The following is a 20,525-nucleotide window of genomic DNA, read 5'->3' as shown; positions in this document are numbered from 1 at the left end:
CGCGTTTTCCTGGAATGTGCGTGATATGCAGGGTCGTAAAAGTCTTTGGTTTGGAAAGTCTGGAAATTGTCTATTTCGAGTCGACCGTAAAAACGTCATCCTTTGCGATATCGTCCTTGGATTTATTGCATGAAGTCAGGGGGGCTTTCTATGTGGGGTTCCTCCAAGTGACAAGGGCTCTTAAAAATCCAAAATATATGTTTTCCTGGTCCCTGGAGATTTAAGCGAGTGCATCCCAGCAGACGCCAAGCTGTCTGTGGTTACATGTGTGCGTAAGCCGAAGAGTTGTTCCTACATATCCCCCTTTGCTCGGTGAGGTCCCCGTTTGTGGACGTCGGCGGGCACTGGAACAAGAATCAGGGAGAACAGGCACACACAAGGCACAAACAACATCTCCATCACTGACTGAATCCTGGTGCAGGGTAATTTTGGAATGTACAGGTTAGAAACTTGAGAAGACAACTGGGTTACTGGAAGTGGGGTTATTTTGATTGGTTTAGTTGTCCGGGGTTCGACGAGGCGGTACAGGCGTGATCTCAATCAGGTTAAGTGAGTTCTCCGGTTCGGGTTCTTGGTCAGTTTTATCACGTCGGAAAATGCGCGGGACGCCTGACGTGCATTTGTTGCAAGACTCTTGAACGGCGTTCACTCGTTTGTGTAGGAGGAAGGCCAGGGTCAAAGTCACAACATATCCTACAATAGTAGAGATGCAAAGCGCTGTGTCAGCGGCAGACCAAGACCGAATAATTGCCAACGGGCGGAAGGCGAGCAATAGCTTCTAAAGCTGTATCAACGGGAGTTAAATCAATCAGTTGTGTTCCTTCCTCCCTGATCCTTTCTTCCAATTCTGGATCAAGGGTGAAGGAATGCTGTTTGAAGAAAGGTGAGATTTCGATTTCAGCCTGATACTCGTCGTCGGTAAGGTGGTACAACGCCAAATCGTTAATATGGAGGATCGAGCCCTTAGGGACAGTGATCCATAGAGTTTGGTTAGGTAGGATAATGCGTGTGGCGGTGTCGTGTTGATCGTATGTGAGGGTAGCCGTTCGCGCTGGGGTGTTGACCAGCCATCGGTTTCCGATAATTTCGGCTTGCGTTACCTCAACTTGAGAACGTGGTGTCGCTTCGGCGGGGCAGCTAGTGTCGGGCCTTATGGATTCTAGGCCGCAGATGCCCTCAGTATTATCGCGGATAAAAGGCTTACTCGGGCAAAGGAAGTGAATGTCCTTCGTGAGCGTACACATCTTTAGGTTTGGGGCCAGATACAACTGTTCGTTGTTATCGTGATACGCAACGACTTCAGGAGTGTGGATTTTGGCATAGGTGTTCCCTTGCCAAAATCCCACATTCACCACATCTTTGAGCCGGTAAATGTTCTTAGCGTCGATAATGGTTAAACTGAGGAGAATGGCCCGGTCACCTGGATCGGTTGACCACGGTTCTCGCAACGAGTTACAACGACTTATTAAAGGGAGTCAATCTCAATTTCGGGACCTGGATTTAAGGAATTTGTAAAGGGAGTTTCCTGATGAGGGGACTAGAGGAGAAGAGAGATTGGATTGAGAAAAGGAAAATGGGAAAAACATAAAAGAGACACGACACACAAAAAGATACACAAAGAGACACAAGGACACCGAATGAGGTGAGGCCGCAAACGAGTGTCACATGTGTGGAGTAACTCCTCTCTACTAGAGGTTGGCCCTAGTAGTGCAGCTGAAGAGAGAGTGTATGTGTTATGTTTAAGCGAGGTCGCTATATGTTTCCTAGACAACAGAAATTATGTTAGTGTGATGTAGAGCGTATGGGTGTCGGTCTGTGTCAGTGGGCTTGATCTTCCCCCTTTGCCAGTCGGCTGGAGCTCTGGTGCCTCTTTATCTGGTTTCGATGGACCCATCGAAGTATTGGCTCGTTGCGCCCTTGGCTGATTTTGATTCGGTAGGCGACAGGTGAGAGCTTGTCTACTATCTCATGGAGTCCCGTCCAGCGAGGTAAGAACTTCTTTGCCAGGCGATGGGAAGTGTTCTGCTTTGGTTGGGCAAAGCGGTAGTACCACACTTTGTCTCCGACACTGAGCTCATGGTGAGAGGCCTTTTGGTCGTAGTAGGCTTTACGACCTTCTGCGCTTCGCTGCAGTTGCTGTTGCGCGAAGGCGAAAGTCGCTCTCAGGTGTTGATGCAACTCTTCCAGGTACTGGTGAGTGGTGTAGGCAGTGACAAGGTTCAGGTCACCGGGTTGGTACAGCAGATGCAGCGGTAGCGTCATGTTTCTCCCTGTCATCAATGTGAACGGGGGTACTCCGGTGGACCGGTGAGGGGTGGCTCGAGCGGCCATCAATACCAGTGGAAGTTTGATATCCCAATCCTTTTGATTAGCGGACACATACTTCTTTAACATGCTGACCACTGTTCGGTTACCACGTTCGACTTGCCCTGAGGACATTGGTTGGAAACTTATGTGGAGCTTGGCCTGTATGCCCAGGAGTTTCCACACTTCCTGCATGATTGCAGCGGTGAAGTGGGTTCCACGGTCAGAGTTGACCCTTAAAGGCAGTCCAAATCTTGAGAAGATGTGGTTCATTAACAGGCAGGCTGTTGTTTCTGCTGTATCGTTGGGAGCTGGGAGACATTCTATCCACTTTGTGAATTCGCAGACCACGGTGAGGAAGTATTTGTTACCCCGTGTTGACCGTGGCAGGGGTCCTACCCAGTCTATTTGGAGGTCCGACCATGGGAAGGTCATTCCCTTTCTTTGCAGTGGGGCTCGGTGGTTTGGGTTTGCCGGTTGGAACTGGCAACACACCAGGCATCCTTTTACGTATTCCGCTACGTCCTGCTGCATGCCGGGCCAGTATGCTACTTGCTTGAGGGTTTCGTATGTGGCCTTGGCACCGTGGTGTCCAGCGCATGGTGCATCGTGTGCGTGTGTCAGCAAAATCCCCCTTTGGCCGTGAGGCACTACGAGCTTTGGCGCAGTGAGAGGCTCAGGGACATATGTGAGAACACCGTCTCTCAGATGCAGCATGTGCTTGATTGAGTGGAGCGTGCGGAGCTCAGAGGAAGCAGTTAGGTCGGAAGTGGAAATAGGATGAGATAATGGATCGGCTATGTGAGCCGCAATGGTTCGCAGAGTGGGATCCGCTGTTTGGAGGGTGAGCAGATCGTCAGTAGCGAACTGAGGTGATAGGGTAACGAGGGAGGAGGCGGGGGTATGAACGCCAGTGGCGTGCTGGCGGCGGGTTATGGCTGCCACCGTTGGGTTGGGTGGGAGGGATTGAAATGTCCAGGACTCTCCGTGTAATGCTCCTGCTTTGGCGAGGGCATCGGCTTGGTCATTGAAGTCTTTGTCTTGTCCTGGTTGACGTGAATGACCTCGAACCTTTTTCCAATACACGATAATGTCGTGTTCAGTGACAATGGCATCGCTTGCTTGGAAGAGTTCCTGGTGCTTGACAGATTTGTTGTTAGCTGTCTTGAATCCATTCTGTTTCCATCCAGCTAAATGGCAGGTGAAGCTGAGACGGGCGTAGTTTGAATCGGTACAGATGAGGAATTCTTTGATGTTGTGGGATGCGGCCATTTGCAGTGTAATGAGGATGGCTGCTATTTCAGCATATTGTGATGAGTGAGGGCCTAAGTTGAATTGTTGCGGTGGGCACGGGTCGTTGTTGAGCCAGACCACTCCCGCTCCAGCTTGTAAGTTGCCCTTGTGGTTGTAGGAGCAGCCATCGACATATGCTGTGGGCATTCCTTCACACACATTCTCCTCGAAGTACCTGTGATTCGTCATTTGAGGTTGTGGTGGTTCTTTGGGTTCCGCTGGTGTGTGCAGCGTGTCCGTTGAACAGTTCTGGCAGGCTGCTAGCCCGTTGCCCAATGATGATTTGTAGTTTTGGGCGTATCGTGCCTCCACATCCCGTCCTTGGAGTGTCATTAGCCAGGTAGCTATGCGTGCGTTGGTCACCACGCCATCTCTGATGCGTTGACTGTTGAGGAAGGTGACAGGTTGGTGACAAGTCTCGATGATGACTTTCTGTGCACCAATGTAATTCGAGAAACGCTGGATAGCCCACACAGTGCAAAGTAAAGCTTTTTCGCAGTCTGAGTACTTGCATTCTGGGGAAAGCAGCGTTTTGCTGGCATAAGCGACCACTCGCTTGTCTTTGTCATGGAGCTGGTATAGGCCTGCGCTGAGGCAATGATTGGAGAATCCAGCATCCAAGTAAAATTCTTTTCCGGGGTCTGGATAAGCTAGACACGGGGCAGAGCACAGGCGCTGTTTGAGCTGGCTCATCGCGGTGTCCTGGGCTTCCGTCCAGACGAAGGTTTCATCCTTTTTCAGGAGGGAGGTTAGTGGTCGGGCAATGTCAGCGTAGTCTTCGATGAACTGTCGCGAGTAATTGCACACTCCCAGAAAGCTCCGCAGTTCAGAGATGTTAGTCGGCGCTTTTATGCTTTGGATGGCTTGAGTGCGGTTAGACTGTGGCTCGATGCCGTTTCTTCCGACAAGCAGTCCGACATAGTTCACCTTGGTTTTGCACCACTGTCCTTTGTGAAGAGCGATTTTGGCTCCTGCCGTTGTCAGCTGGTTTAGGACGTGATCAATTTCCTTGAGGTGATCTTGAATATTTGAACTTTTCATCAAAATATCATCGACATAGACAAGGTTGCCTCTAGCTCTGGCGTCAGGGCATGCTTTGTTTAGAAAGATGTTGAATTCAGCTGGTGAGTTGGCATAGCCGAAGGGGCACCGTGTGAAGGTGTACTGTCGATTGCCAAAGGTGAATGCTAACTTGTGTTGGTCATCGGGGTGGACAGGGATCGTCCAGAACCCAGAGGCGACGTCCAGTGTTGACAGGATCGTCGAGCCTTTGATCTTTGGGATTTCTTGATCCAACTGGGTCATAGGCCATCGTGACAGTGGTACTTGTTGATTCAACTTGCGATAGTCGATGGTGGGCCGCCATTTGCCGTTAGGTTTTAGGACTGGCCATATCGGGGCAGAGTATGTGCTGTTGCAGGGCCGGATGACCCCCTTTTCCAGCATGGAGTCAACAATTTCTTGCACTGGCTCATATGACGCTATTGGAATCTTGTATTGTCGCACAAATGTGGGTGGCGCATTCGGGTTTGTCGGGATGCGCACCGTGTGGATGTTGGTCAGTCCACAATCCAGAGAATCCTTTGCGAAAGAGTCTCGGTATTTGTGCAGAATGTCTTTGAGTCCTTGGCGATCCACTTCGTTGTGAAGAGCATCCGCCTCACTCAGGATCTGCTGAATTTGTGCGTTGAACCCGGTGTAGGGTTCTTCCGCAGTTAAGTCATGTGAGGGGCGTTGGACCCCGGTGTTCACCTGTGGAGGTGATTCCATCGCAGGCTGTGTTGAGACAGCATAGACAGCGAGATGAGTGTCATCTGTTAGTTCTGATCGACAGACGCTTTCTCTGGACACCGGCAGAATGGAAGTGATGGCAATGATTCCATGAGGTTTTGTGAACATTACGGTGTCGTCGTATTCATGTTCGTCTGGCATTAGATGTGCTGGTATAGGGCCTATGACAGGTACCATCAGTTCAAAGTCATGGAATGTCTGGCTGATGAGCCATCCCAGGTGATTGGCTTTGGGAACGTGGATGTCTTGGGCCGTACAGTTGTTGAATAACACATACACAGCACGAGATGACACTTCGATGAGAGGTGTGGCTTCCAGGGTCAGTCCTAGTTTCAGGCAGGTCCTGGAAGGTTGGAAGAAGCTTAGCTTACTGTTGAGAGTTTGGCCAGGTCGCATGTTGAGGCGGACGCTGACACTCTTGCTGTAGGCAGGTATTATGGCTTCTTGCTCCGTGATCATAGCGCATGCATCGGGCATGGTTTGACCAGATTGGAGGTTCTTGAGGTTGACTGCAGTTGTCAGTTGGTGTGACAGAGGAGCCCATATGACGTCGTTCACAGTGTCAATGTAAGCATTGAGCCGGACCATGATATCCGCTCCAATATAGATGTCGTGCGGTAGATCTGGAATGACGAGGAAGTAGTGACTCAGCTGTCTGTTGTTCCATCGTATGTCCAGAGCGCAGATGATCTTGGAGGTGGCCATGGTTGTTGCCCAGGGACTGAGAGGGAAGCGGCTGTGCTTAGCGACATGTGGTAGGCTCTGATGTCTTTGCTTCACTGTGCTGAATAGCTTCAGGCTGATGGCTGAGTTCTCTGCCCACAGGGCTAGTGCTGCGTCGGACACTGATGTGCCTTGAACGTCTACTGCAGTCATGACTCGATGGGGGCCTGTGTTTGATTCAGGCTCTTGCAGTGAGCATAGGAGTGGGTCCTGGTCTTTGTTGCTTGTGCTTGATCCAGGTATAGGCTTTGCTACTGCATTATCAGTCGCTGGATTGAGGGTGGTGTCTGTGACTTGACACCGCGACTCGTTGGAGTCTAATGACTGGCAGGGCAGAGGCTCGCGGACTTGTGTCCACATCTTTAGGTGCTTGAAGTCTATCAGCGGTTCGAAGCGATTAAGCAGATCTTTCCCAATGAGAAGTGGATACGTCTTGAGTGGTGAGACGTATACTGGATGGACGAGATCCATTGATCCAACCGTTAGGTGGATTGGGGCCACATGTTTCAGTTGGAGGCCCGTGTGGGAATATGCTTGGAGGTCCAGCTCACATCTGTGGAGTCTGAGAGTTCTGTTAGTCCCCTTTGTTCTTTCTTGGACCTTTTCGAGGAGCTCGGTGGACATTAGAGTGATGTCGGCTCCCGTGTCAAGAAGGGCTTCGACTCTGATGTGTCGTTCAATGATGATGGAGAGGTAAAACCTTTTCGCTATACCTTTCTCAATGAGATCGCCTAGGAGTTGAGGGACTGGATTTTGGGAGGAAACGGTTAGGATATCAGGGCTGATTTGGTGTTCTTCGGAGGAGTGGCAGACGACCAAGACAGCACTTTCAGGAACTTGAGTGGTTTCATCAGCAGGTGTTTGCTGGACGCTGCTGTGATCTAGAGGTTTGAGTGTTGAGTTAATGTCTAACTCTGTTGCTGGGTTTTCAGATGGGGTTTTGTGTCCATCTGAAGTTATTGTGATTGCAGTTCTCTGAGAGTGAGATGAAGGAGTGCTGTTCTCCATGGCTGGTTGGGCCAGCTGGTCGCTGCCTTCTCGTCCGGCCGCTAGTCAGGCTGAATCTGGTTTCTCTTTCTTTTCCCATCTCCGATCTTCCTCTTTCCGTTGGAAGAATTCTTTCATCATCATTTCCATCAGTTTTTGTGAGTCGAAACACGGTGGTGACTTTTGTTCTTGCGTGGATTCAGTTTGAGCTCGGTCAGCTTGGAATCGTTGTGAATTCTTTCGTCGATTCCTTGGGCTAGTCGCTCCAGGGTGACTTTGTCGTTTTCCCTTGGCGTTTCCGTTGGATTCCCATGAGTTTTTTCCTCTTGAGTTTCCAAACGAGCTTGGCTGGTTCCACGATCTTTCCCATTGACTCTCATGAGGCCTTGGCTGGTCCCATGTCTTTTCCCAATGCCGCCCAGGTGAGCGTTGACGTCCACGCGGTCCATCCCAGCGTTCATACCTCTGTTTAGATCTGGTACCGGCGTGGGAGTCTCGTTCTTTGTTGGACGAGGGTGCATTCCACTCTCTGGGTGGCGGCTTGGCACTGTCTTGGCGTTGGGCGCCCTCTAGAGCCAGGCCTTGACTGTTAGTGTTGAAGTCAAGAACTGCTGGGCTTTTGCCGCTCTTTTCCGAGGCCATTTTCTGTTTGCCGTAGGCTTTCTGCGCCAAGTCTCGCAATTGTTGAGCAGTCATTGTTCGTGGACATGCGAGAACGCCAAGATGGTGGCTTACGCCGGGGTGAAGGTTCCTTAGGAAGAGAGTTTTGAAGTTTAGTTCATCTTCCATGTCAGGTTCGTTACGAGTTCCAAAGTATGCTCGTCTGAGTCGGCTGTAGTAGGCTTGAGGAGGTTCGTGACGTCCTTGTCTTGTCTCCAGGGCAGCCACTAGGCCTTGATCGGACTCAGGGTCGGAGAACTCTTTAATGAGGGCTTCTCGGAGCAGTTGGTAATCCGTCTTTGTGTAAGCAGGCTGCCTGTCCAGGAAGCTGCGAACTTCAGAGCTGGATGTTGTTCGGAGCAAATAGAGTCTATCTTTGTCCGTAACGTTAGGTCGCATTTCCAGATGGAAATCGATGTCTTGGAGATACGCTTGGACATTTTGGCTGTTTGGCACACTCGGAGTGAATTTGCCAATGTTCCTGGCGAGCTTGTCGAGGTCTTTTAGGTCCAAGCCGTGCGATGATCTGTGGCTGGCTGCCGCAGATTCTTTTGGCTGAGGTAGAGTGAGGTAAAGTTCTCTAGAGGCAGGTGGTGAAGGTTTCCGTTCCACGCCCTCCATCCTTTTCTCACGTGTCAGTCCAGGAACAGGTGACCCAGTCCTGCTTGGCAGGGGTGAGGTCGGTGCGTCTCGTGTCCTTGATGGCTCACGGCGCAGTTCATAAGCATGCTTGAGTTCCTCTTGGAAACTATCAGCTTCTTCTTTGACATAGTCTAGCTGATATGTTAGACGGCTAACCTCGTTTCTTGACTCATCCAGGTGAGCTTCAAGGGCTTTGATTCTGCCGTTCTTGTCCCTGAAGTCGGCCTTTGCTTTCGCCAGCAGCTGTTCCGCGTACTGTAGCTTTTCGGACCGATCAGCGTAGTCTGCCTTGACTTGTTGCATTTCTTTGTTAGTAGCTGCTAGGGTTTCTTTTAGCCTTTTGATTTCCTCCTCAGCGCCTTGGTTCACCTCATCGGGTTTTTCCCGTCGTTCCTGAGCTTCCAGTTGTAGCTGCTCGATGCGCCGTTGTGCGCGTGTCAACTCCTGCTGGAGCTGTGCAGCGTTCTTGTCGCTCAACTTGAGGGTCGCGATGAGTGTGTGACTTAAGGAGCCGGTAATCTTGGCTAATTCTTTGTGACTGTAGCTTTGACTTGGGTCTTGTGCCATGAGACTTGTGATGTTTTCATCTAGCTGGTCTTGTGTCTGGTGTTTCAGTGTTTCAGCGGCTTTAGGCAGGAGGCTGTCGGTTGCAGCACTTAGCCATGTTTCCAGATCCTCCCAGTGACCGACATGTTCCGTTGCGCGAGACATGTTCTGACGGGTGAGGGAAGTTTTCCAACCGCAACTGACACAGACCTTGAAGAGAAAAACAAAACAAACCAAAACAAAAGAAACCAAACAAAACAAATCACAAACAAAGGAGTGTAGATATGCACTGTTGAGTGTATACTAGTGTTGAGTGTGTACTAGTGTTGAGTGTGGTTCTCTGTGACTGTGATCCTCTGGGGGGTGTGTGTGCTTCTAATTCGTTGCCTCTGTGGGAGAAATTGAACACACACACACACACACAGGTAGAACAGCTAGAGAACAGATAAAGAAAATTAAAAATCCCGACAGAGCGAGGAACAGGGTGATAATCGGATGCTTCACCGTTTTCTGTAAAAGAAGGCCCTTCTCTCTTTTTTTTTTTTTTTCAAGGGCGAAGGTTAAGCTAAGCCAAAATGAGGGAGAGGGACTCAAACAAAATATATCTTTCTGATATTAGATTTCCCTTTTTTTTTTTTTTTTTAAGTCAAGTCTGATATCAGAAGGTTGCTTCTTAGTCAGAGGATCGTGAAAGGAAAATGTTTTTTTTTTTTGTAAGTCTGTGATTGCTAATATTTTTCTCCGGGGTGAAGGAAAAATAATAATAATTACAGCCCTGGTCCCGTAATGGCAAGATTGACACCGCAACGCCTGTTAGCGTGTTCCTCGTGTGTGTTGGAAATCTCGCTGACGGCTACCTTTTCGTTGACCTGCTTCAGCCTAGTGGGGTAGGATTTCACAAAGAGGAAGGTAAAAATGAAAACAATGTGAAATGCCGTTCTCAAGTTTCCAAATACCTGCTTGATAGCTTTATAGTTCTGTCTATGATTTCCCTCAGGCAAAATCCCAGCAACTAGTAGCAGTAGTCAAATCAGAAGATAGTGAGAGAGAGAAAAGAGAAAAATGAGCTTTAGAATTTACTCCCAATATCAAGATTAATAACAAGTATGGCCACACGGTGGTGCTGTTGAGTCGATATGCCTAAGGGTTTGGCTAATTAGAAGTTTAAGTTCTCATTTGACCTAAGCAAAAGTATATTTAAATTAACTCCCGTGTTAATTAAGTAACTAAAGGATTGAGAATAAGGTAGACAGAACAAACTTAATTGCAACTTGAATTTAGAATTTCAACTTATAAATAGAGATTCCTAATTAAATTTTTCATGATGTCATCATTAAAATTGATAGGATCGATTCAGATTAAATTTTCAGAGGGATATATATTTGATTATAATATTAAAATATTATAATAGTCTTCCTAGTTGCAGTTAAGTATCAAGATCTTAATGAGGTTTGTCATTAAAATTACAAGCATAATTGCAACTGAAACCAATATGAAACAGGAACTGTAATCAATTATTAAATTAAATTAGAATTTTCAAATTCGTAATTAATTATGAAATTAATTTACAACTTCCACATCCCTAAATCTGACAGGTTACTAATTCCTTGTGTCATCAGAACCTTCAAAACAAATTAATCTCAATTTATAAAAGGAAATTTTAAATTTTCAGGGCCTGAAAATCAAACACATTGATAGTTAATAACTGCGATCTTAATGTTATTGTTAAATTATCAGAGCACACATAATTATCTCAATCAGTCTATATGGAATCCGGAGCTGAAATTATTTTCAAATGAGTTTAATTTCAAATCTGGGATGAAATCAAATTATCAGTTTCAAATATTTCATAGCGATTCACCCACTGATATCCTAAAATCATGAGCGCACTTACAATTGAATTAATTATCCTTTTATCAAGGTGAATGAAGTTAAGGTCTGATATTAACTGTGTCTAACTCAAAGGGAGGAACAATCCTAACCAAATGCCTCTATTCCTATAGAATTAACTGCTTTGGAATATAACTATTCCTATAGAATTAACAATAGTTTATCGACATCTGTATTTGTTAAAATCTTTTCAAAAGGGAGGAGAGATAGCATGAATGATGCACAAGAGAGAGAGGAATGACGTGAACATTCAAAGTGAACACGTGACGTAAGTTAGAGTTCAGCAGTGAAAGAGTTAACCGTTTACACACACACACTGCATAGCACACTGCATTCAAACCCACAAAATGCTAGGTGCTAATCGCTAGCCTTCAATGCTACCAGCTCGGCTAAGCTTTAATGCTACCTACTAGCTTCAAATGCTATGCTATTTGTTTACAATAGCTTCAAAATGGCGCTCGCGGCTGCGCGTGCGCACTAGAACATTTCCGGGCAAGTCTTCTGACACCTCCGGTTCAGGCCGTTACCATGACGCACCTAGGTAACCTGGGTATCTCAGGTTTCAACAGCCACACAGCACTGTTTTAGATTAGTTTCTTTCTAGCACTGCGATCTCAATTCATTTAGACCGAATCAAATTAACCCACAGATTAATTATCAATCTAATAGTTTGACCACGGCGGGCCGTATTTCTCTGTATCACTTCACGTGACTTCACAGGAAACAAAACACAGTGGATTATTTTATCACACTATCAAAATCAGATCCAATAAAATACTCCCTCACAGACGCGATCTGGCCACTCCTTCTGAGTGGCGCGCGCTGACTTCACTTCCTTAGTGAATTTACAAGTGGCAGAAAATATTAAGTAGCTACGTTAATGTTTAATGCCAAGGGAGATCCATTAATCATAGGTTAATCGAATAGTGGGACACGCACTTCCTATCAACACTATGAACAAGGCCTTATGAGGGAGAATAAAAGGAACACGCTTAGATTCTCTCCTTTCCTTTTCTGCGCTATGAGCGACTTACATGTCTCACGGACATCTTTTAATCTTACTGCAGTTTTAAGCTATATCTTTAAACAACACAAATACACTTTCGTTCCACAAACACATTGCCACAAGTAAGTACAGAATAGTGAAACCAACTTTGACTCTCTGTGTCTCTATTTCTTTCCGGTTAAAAATAGAAAAACACACCTTTTTTTTTTTTTTTTATGTTATGAATTTTTCAAATCAAACTAATGCCAGCTGAAAATCCTCCACCATTAATATGTAGAAAATGAATCCTACATATATATATTTATTTTATTATTTAGCTTTTAGGGAATCACTCTTAAGAGTTGATCTTCATATGATTAATTGTTATCAATCATAATGTACAACTTATGCCTTGTTAACGACTTGTCCAGCAAGCATTAATAACAGCAAGTTATCTTTTACACGTTGTTTATTTCATTCGTGGCCAACGATTAAAATAAATCAAATAGTTAAATTGAGTTAGCTTAGTTAGCTCAAGAGCGTATAGGTAAACGCGACCTTTTTGGCAAATAGTTACGACATGTTAAATCACATAACACAGACAAAAGATTTCTTAATAAAGTCAAAGTTTTATTCACTATTCTAACACAACATTAACATACACACAAATGGGAGCGAGTTGTTTATATCTGAAGAGAGAGAGAGACTTAGGTTTGAATGCTAGCTTTTCGACCTGAGGAAACTCATAGACAAAGAAGTATTTTATCTTTACCCTCAGCGGAGAGATATCCCGGTTTCAGTCAATAAAGAGATTTGCCTTACTTGGTCTTTCAGTTGTTTTGATCGAACTCAGTCTTTCCTTTGGTTCAAAGAGACTCCTTTCCTCAGGTGAATTCAGTTCTTTGCGGGCCGCGTTCGGATTGGCTGTTCGGTCGGTCGTGTGACTAGCGCACTCTTCAGTGGTTGGTTGTCTCGTTCTGACGTAATGAAGTTTAGGATTAAAGTTCTTTGAAAGTTTAACTGAGTCTTTGTGTTAGTTGCTTTGCTTCGCCGTGATGTTATGGCCTGAAGCGCTTGCCGCGTGAGCAGAACGAGAGACTCGCTGGCGTGCGTGTCCTCCTGTTGTTTTCAAACTCCAACACGCGCAAACTTCATGGGCGTGCATCCGTTTTAAGCGAGCTGATTTAGGTCCGCCCTTTTTGGCGCGTGGCCCAATCGAAAAAGTCTCTGTGGGCGGAGCCCCGCCCCTGCAGAGTTTCGTGTTGCATACATTATCTGCGCAAGTATTTTATCACATAAAAACTTATAACAGCAGACTTCCATTCATCTTGTAAATAGGCGTTAATGAAAAACAGATAAGATTTAATTCATACCACAATATTATTATTCATTAAATCAGCTTTCATCCGAGACCAAACAGTAGCCGTTTAACAGGCACCAACATACAAATATCCTTTATATTCGATTTCGTAGTTAAGGCATTGATTAAACGATCTTAAATTCTAAATACACATATTAATCAAGTGAAAATGAACAACTAGTGATCAGGTATATAAAACGATTACATGAAAAAGATTACATAAGTTCACACAACCAGCTTATAAATGTCACAAACCAAAAACATCCTTTAATATATAGGTTGTTAATATGGTATATAGTGTTTTTGTTTGAGTATGATTTGTTTCCGTAGCAGAAACGAATATAACTTTTGTTCCCCTTTTTAAGACTCATTTCTAATTCAAAGGTGTGGTTCCCTTTGTTAGCTAGCACCACAGAAACGGCGCGTTTTCCTGGAATGTGCGTGATATGCAGGGTCGTAAAAGTCTTTGGTTTGGAAAGTCTGGAAATTGTCTATTTCGAGTCGACCGTAAAAACGTCATCCTTTGCGATATCGTCCTTGGATTTATTGCATGAAGTCAGGGGGGCTTTCTATGTGGGGTTCCTCCAAGTGACAAGGGCTCTTAAAAATCCAAAATATATGTTTTCCTGGTCCCTGGAGATTTAAGCGAGTGTATCCCAGCAGACGCCAAGCTGTCTGTGGTTACATGTGTGCGTAAGCCGAAGAGTTGTTCCTACAACATCCTGCACCCAGAAACCAATCATCCAGCTGTGAATGCTTCATGTTGGGAGGAGACTTCCACTCAAACCTATTTTACGTGGCTGCCAGGACACTTCAACTCAGAATCGGACTCTGACTTTGCAACCACCCCAAAAGGAGGAAGCTCAACCGAGTTGTCATCCTCTGAGGACTCTGGCCCCTCTTCTGATGCCACAATTGACATCTGGTCACCATCACCATGTTTGGTATCATTTTGAATGTCTGAGTGCGATTGGTAAAATGGTCTCTGATGAGATTGTTTTCCGATCTCTGACCAGGTGTGACTCTTGAGTCACAGGATCCTGACCAACCGAAAGGTCTTCTGTTTGACAACTTAGATTTGAAGATTTCTTTGTTCTGGTCTGGGTATTTAAGGGGAAGGGAAAAGTAAGTTATTGGGATTCTGTAACCAGAAAATCTCCACACAGTATGTTGGAGTCTCTGGAGCTCTGCATCCTGGACACTCACACGCTGTGTCACATATGCATCTCTCATTCTTAGATACATCTTTGAGCAATTGATGTTATGTATTTATAATTTCTGAATTGGACTCGCATTGTTTAATTATTCAAATGGCATGATACAATATTACCTGACCAAAAAAAAAAAATGTCATATGTGATTTATTCTGAACTCTTTTGAAATCATCAAGGCTAGTAGATTATGTGGAGTCTGTTACTAACTCAAATCTGCGTCCAGCATAGGTGCATGTGGCACATCATGTGGGACCTTTTGATTTCTGTCTATCACTGACTTAATAATTTGCAGCAACATGACTAAGAAAACTTACACTTTTGACTAACATACACTTTTTGTGCATGAGCATGTTGTAGTCAACGTAAAGATATTAGTTAATTTGCACCCTCTGACTAAGATCATGACCATTAGAGGGGGTCAGGAAAACGACCGCATCCAGAAACGCACAAACGAAGAGACGTCTTTAAAAAGACAACGCGTTGCTCTCAGAGAAACTGTTCTTTCATGCTGAAGTGCCCAGGGGGGAATCACAGAACTTATCTGTGCTAACAGTCAGCGAAACACAGTTGAATGCGCTGTAGACAGATCTTCCGGCGAAAGAGCGATTCCCAAACTCACTATGCAGCTCACAAGGTGAATGGATGATTGACTGCTGTAGAGATGCAACCACTAGGCATCCAAAACAAAAATCTGAATAAGTGTATGCACACCGCCATCTTATATACCTGTATGTGTGGGGGAGGGGGGGGGGGTAACTAGGCATGCAAATTCCACTCATTCATTGGCCTTTTTAGTACTACTCAGAGGTGATTGGGGCTCCCAAGGGAAACCCCATCCGTCGGTCAACGTACCATCAAACATGACTGACTGAAAGGAAACTACATTTTTGCTCATTTCACTTGTGAAGGCACAGCAGTATAAAGCAAAACCTTTAAATTTAAAGGGTCGAAGAGGGTCATAAAAATAATTTATGTCTTAAAAAATGAGTAACAAAAAAATATAATACCTTTAATTGTTTTTGTTTTTTTGAACATCTACTTTAATATACTTTAGCAACAAGTACTAATTAACTTTCTTTTACTACTTTTCTTCTTTTTTTAGCTCCCTGGTAAGAAAAGCTTTGGACCTGCAGGCTGGACCGTTCAGGCTAAAACTGAGCTGTATCTGTGGCTGGGCCTGAACAGGCAGCGTAAAGACTACTTGAGCGGGCTACCAAATGGTTTTGAGGAGAACAAGGCAGTAAAAGGGCCTGGAATACAGTCCTCACCCCCCATCAGCCTGATGTACACCAGTAAGATACCAAAGAACTTATACAAGAGACTTCAGATTGTCTGTGTAATAGTTAGTGATAATAACTCTTTTATTGTATGCTAACAGTGAAGCAGATCTTCCAGCTGAGGGTTCACATGTATCAGGCTCGCAGTTTGTTTGCGGCTGACAGCACAGGCCTGTCAGACCCTTTTGCCAGGATATTTTTTTCTTCCCACAGCCAGGTCACAGAGGTGAGATGAAGGCTTCATGCCAACTTACTATTGACATTTGACCTTTGTGAGTGACTTTATGCATATGAACAAATCTGAACCAAATTTGAAAGACTTGTTATATTTTTCTTGAGCATATTTCTCTATATAAACAATTTCATAATTAAACTTTATCAAAATAAATATTAAAGACAAAATATGAATAAATAATAATAATAAATGAATAAATCAGAGCATTCTGTGTAATCGAGTCTTCTTCTAATGAAAGTTAATTTATTGAATATTTATAGGTGGCATTTCAAACAGGATGCTTATGAATATATTTAATTATTAATACCCTATATATTGTGTGTATGATGAGAGGTTGAAGGATAACTGAATCTGAAAATAAAATTATTAATTGTAATTTTGTATATAATATATAATATATGATTTAATATGATATGATACAATTAATATTAGCAAAAATACCATTAAAAAAGTTCAACTTGAACCATATGAATTTATATGCATATTAATGTATTTAATTCTACATCCTGTTTGCTACATCAAACAATTTAATATGATAAAATTAATATGATTAAAAATTACACTTAAAAGAGTTGAATTTGAGCATATGAATTTATTCTACTTAAATTGACATTTGAATTAAATTTCTACATCATGTTTACATGATGTTTACCTCTTATAGCATTGCACATACAATAGCACTTGATGGGCTTGAACTAAAGCCCATGCTGCTTTACTGCTTGAGCAGTGGAGCACTGAACTGTCTGAGATGTGATGTAGTACATCGCCACATCAAATCTACTGCATAAAGAAGTTAGAAGGAAAGCGTAATAAGCTGATGATTTCCTCTCAGGTCCTGAATGAGACGTTGTGTCCTACATGGGATCAGCTGCTGGTGTTTGATAATGTGGAGCTCTATGGTGAGGCTGGTGAACTGAGAGATGATCCTCCTATAATCGTCATCGAGATCTATGACCAGGACACTCTCGTAAGTTCTGATATCCTACACTTCGAAATTATTAATTTCCTTCTGCTTTTTGTGCTTTCACCGTCATGAATGTGGTTCATTTCCAATCTCATTCTACTTCCCAAGGGAAAAGCCGATTTCATGGGTAGGACATTCGCTAAACCTATGACCAAGATGTCAGACGAGTATTATGGGCCACCACGCTTCCCTCCTCAACTAGAATACTATCAGATCTACCGGGGAAACGGCACTGCAGGAGAAATGCTGGCGGCCTTTGAACTGCTGCAGGTGCATCTCAGGAACAAGAGACTGTTTAAGTCTTAGTCTCGCTGTGTGTGTGCATATATACTTATGTATTGTGGAAATCTTTCAGATTGGACCAGGTGGAAAGGCCGACCTGCCCCCAATAGATGGACCTACAGATATCGACCGTGGTCCAATCCTGCCTGTTCCCATTGGCATAAGACCTGTCTTGAGTAAATACCGAATTGAGGTGAGTTGCTCTTAGTAAAACAGCTACTGGACCGACTCAGAATCTATTGCTGACCTACAATCTTAAAAATCATGGTTCTTTGCTGGCAGAAATAGTTTCATGAAGAACCTTTAACATCCATTTAACCTTTAACAACTTTCCAAAAAGGTACTTTATAGTGGAAAAAGTCTCTTCAGATTATTAAAATGTTCTTCACACTAAGAAAAAATGGTTGTTATAACTAAAAGGTTCTTTGATGAACCAAAAATTATTCTTATACCCTTACCCAATGCTTTTTAGTATCATTTACACGTTCCTTGTATATTTTAAAATGCTACTGTAAAGAGGTGCAATGTCATCATAAGAAAGCATACTTTTGACAAAAGATAAATATTTTTGTCTCACTTTGAGGTCTAGGTAATTACAGGCATCAGGCGCATTCAATCTGTATTTGAGTCAAATGAATGTTAAACGGAACTTCTAAAAAAATAAATATATATATTTTTTATATCTGACAAGCATATTCCACGATTATTGTAGGTACAAAATTAACATCACCCCAAAGTTGTCGCCTTTTGGTGAATTTTGCTGTTTTGAATCCAACATATGTCATTTATCCTATGTGATTTGTGCAGAACCAAGGAGTTTTTGCCATCAAATAGACTAGGTGCATGACACTCAAACACTCAGCAAAAAAAAAAAAATGTTGAAAACATTTGTGCAGGTTCTCTTCTGGGGCCTGAGGGACCTGAAGCGGGTGAATCTGGCCCAGGTTGACCGTCCCCGTGTGGACATCGAGTGTGCAGGGAAAAGTGTTCAGTCCGCGCTGATTCAGAACTACAAGAAAAACCCCAACTTCAGCACTCTGGTGAAGTGGTTTGAAGTGGTGAGTTTTTGCACATACTGTATATATCTCAGAAAGCATGAGACATTTTCAAAGTGATGTTGATTGCACTATAAACATTTGAAAACGTTCGTGATTTTTCACCAGGACCTGCCTGAAAACGAGCTCCTCCACCCCCCTCTGAACATCCGTGTGGTGGACTGCCGGGCGTTTGGTCGTTACACGCTAGTTGGCTCTCATGCCGTCACATCTCTACGCAAGTTCATTCACAGGCCATCGGACAAGAGCGTCAATAACTGGTCTGCCATGGGTGTGTAAAAGCTGTTAGAAATGTGTCTTTAGTTGATAAGCTTAAATGATTGTCTTATTTAAATGCTTTTGGGTGCTCTTAGACATCTATGCCATGTATTCTACATAATAATACTTGAAAAATATTTGAACCTCTTATGTAAAATTCTTATGTAATAATTACGTTTTTTAAATGTTTTTGAAAGAAGTCTCTTCTGTTCATCAAGGCTTCATTTATTTAATCAAAAACACAGGAAAATAGTAATATATTATAATCATTTAAATATAAATATGTGAATATAAATAAAAATGTAATTTATTTCTGTGATGTGCAGCTGTATTTTCAGCATCATTACTGCAGTCTTCAGTATCACATGATCCTTCAGAAATCATTAAGCACAACTAGTTTATTTGTTCCTCCACAGAGGAGGTTGTGATCCACACAGAGCCAGAACCAGCTGTGAAGAAGACTGAGACAGTGGTCAAACTCGACTCAGTAAGAAATGCTACTAAATACTTGAAATATGTCAAACATTTAGACACAATTGACAGAATTTTGTCAGGTTTTTTGAACTTGTTCATTTTACTGAATCTGTTTCAGGCGTCTGATGCTGTGGTGAAGGTCGACATGGTATGTAGACAGATGTCAGATCTGTTTCTTTCTTATTATGCTCAGTTCCTGTAACATTCACAACATTAGCATTCATAATTTCATTAGTTTTATGTGTGAAAATGAAATCTGTGTTCTCAACATTATGACAGCCAGATGATGAGAAAGGTGGGAAAGGGAAAAAGAAGCGGAAGAAGGGCGAAGAGGTGGAGGAGGAGGAGCTGGATGAAAGCATGCTGGACTGGTGGTCCAAATACTTTGCCTCGATTGAAACACTGAAAGATGTAAGAGCTGTAGAAGAGTGACATTATTTGACATGCTGAAAATGAACGAGTCAGTTGTTTGAACGGAAAAGATTTTTATTATACTATTTATGAACAATTTAGATCATTAAGGCGCAAGAAGCAGAAGCTGAAGAAAAGGACGATTTTGACTCTGGAGAGGGTAAGTCAACAATGTTTGACATTCTTAGAATAAATTTTTACTTTCTTAAAGATTTGCAAAAAAAAACGTTTTATGGTAAATTGAGACTGTATATAGCTGAGATGATTGGAGCTATATTTGCATGACTGACCATTTCTGCCCAAGTGCGTTTCTAATTTGAAGTGACTTGCAAGGGACAATGCGTTAACTCATTCAAGACTATACATTATGTAAAACAATATATCTACAATTTCTATTAAAAAATGATTTTTATAATTGATTGGGTTTTTTTTAGGACTGCCCAAACAAATCTATTTGACAGATATTTACATAAAATCCTACATTTCCAAAATGTTCAGAAGTTTGCATTCCTTCGATTCGTAATATTGAAAATCGAGGCTTGTTTGTACACTGTAAAAAATGATCGTGATTTTAACGGTAAAAAACTGTGAAAATGCTACGGTAAAAACCTGTTACATGGTTAACGGAAAGTTCCTGTAAAATTTACAGGGAAAAACCGTAAACTGACGTTCCCAGAATTCCCTGCGTTCCATTTCAAATTCTGTTTGAATTTGACGTTTTTTCTTTGAAATAACTATGTTTCTTCTTAGTTTTTTCTTATCAGTTATGTTTATTAGGGTTGTATGTTACATCTAATGTTGTTAAATTAATGTTTATAGCATATTTCAGTTTAATGAGTCTCACCATGATGGTGTTTAGTGCTTGTGTGAATGACACTGTGCACCTTCTGTATATTCTATTGTTTAAAAGTTGCTTGTGATGGGCTTTGGCTCATCATGTGACTTTCTCATCATCACCTGCATTTGGTGGTTATCAGTGTATTTCAAAGGAACAAAACAGATTGCAGTACTTCAATAGGTTTGTATATTAAGATTATATCAGTTAAAGAAATTACGGTGTTTAACTGTAAATTTAAGTTAAAACCGTAAAACCTAAAACGTTGCTACCGTATTTTTATGGTAGAAATCTGGCAACCTCAGCTGCCAGTTTTTTACCGTAAATTTTACGGAATTT

The 20,525-nt window shown here is 43.1% G+C and overlaps 1 protein-coding gene across 1 annotated transcript in view; it reads left to right on the top strand.

Moving 5' to 3' along the window:
• LOC306886043 (otoferlin-like) overlaps positions 1-20,525 on the top strand; it is a gene marked incomplete at both ends in the record, with an annotated part of 56,034 nt that overhangs the window by 23,129 nt on the left and 12,380 nt on the right. The window contains 11 exons of the mRNA XM_079442900.1: positions 15,498-15,687; positions 15,774-15,898; positions 16,740-16,874; positions 16,980-17,141; positions 17,227-17,346; positions 18,050-18,211; positions 18,317-18,479; positions 18,883-18,953; positions 19,059-19,088; positions 19,220-19,351; positions 19,454-19,511. Of these exons, the coding sequence (XP_079299026.1) occupies positions 15,498-15,687; positions 15,774-15,898; positions 16,740-16,874; positions 16,980-17,141; positions 17,227-17,346; positions 18,050-18,211; positions 18,317-18,479; positions 18,883-18,953; positions 19,059-19,088; positions 19,220-19,351; positions 19,454-19,511 (1,348 nt within the window). The remainder of the gene's footprint in view (positions 1-15,497; positions 15,688-15,773; positions 15,899-16,739; positions 16,875-16,979; positions 17,142-17,226; positions 17,347-18,049; positions 18,212-18,316; positions 18,480-18,882; positions 18,954-19,058; positions 19,089-19,219; positions 19,352-19,453; positions 19,512-20,525) is intronic.

Source organism: Barbus barbus (genome assembly GCF_936440315.1).
Source record: "Barbus barbus genome assembly, chromosome: 20".
Lineage (NCBI taxonomy): Eukaryota > Metazoa > Chordata > Actinopteri > Cypriniformes > Cyprinidae > Barbus > Barbus barbus.
This window is presented reverse-complemented; position numbering and strand designations above follow the sequence as displayed.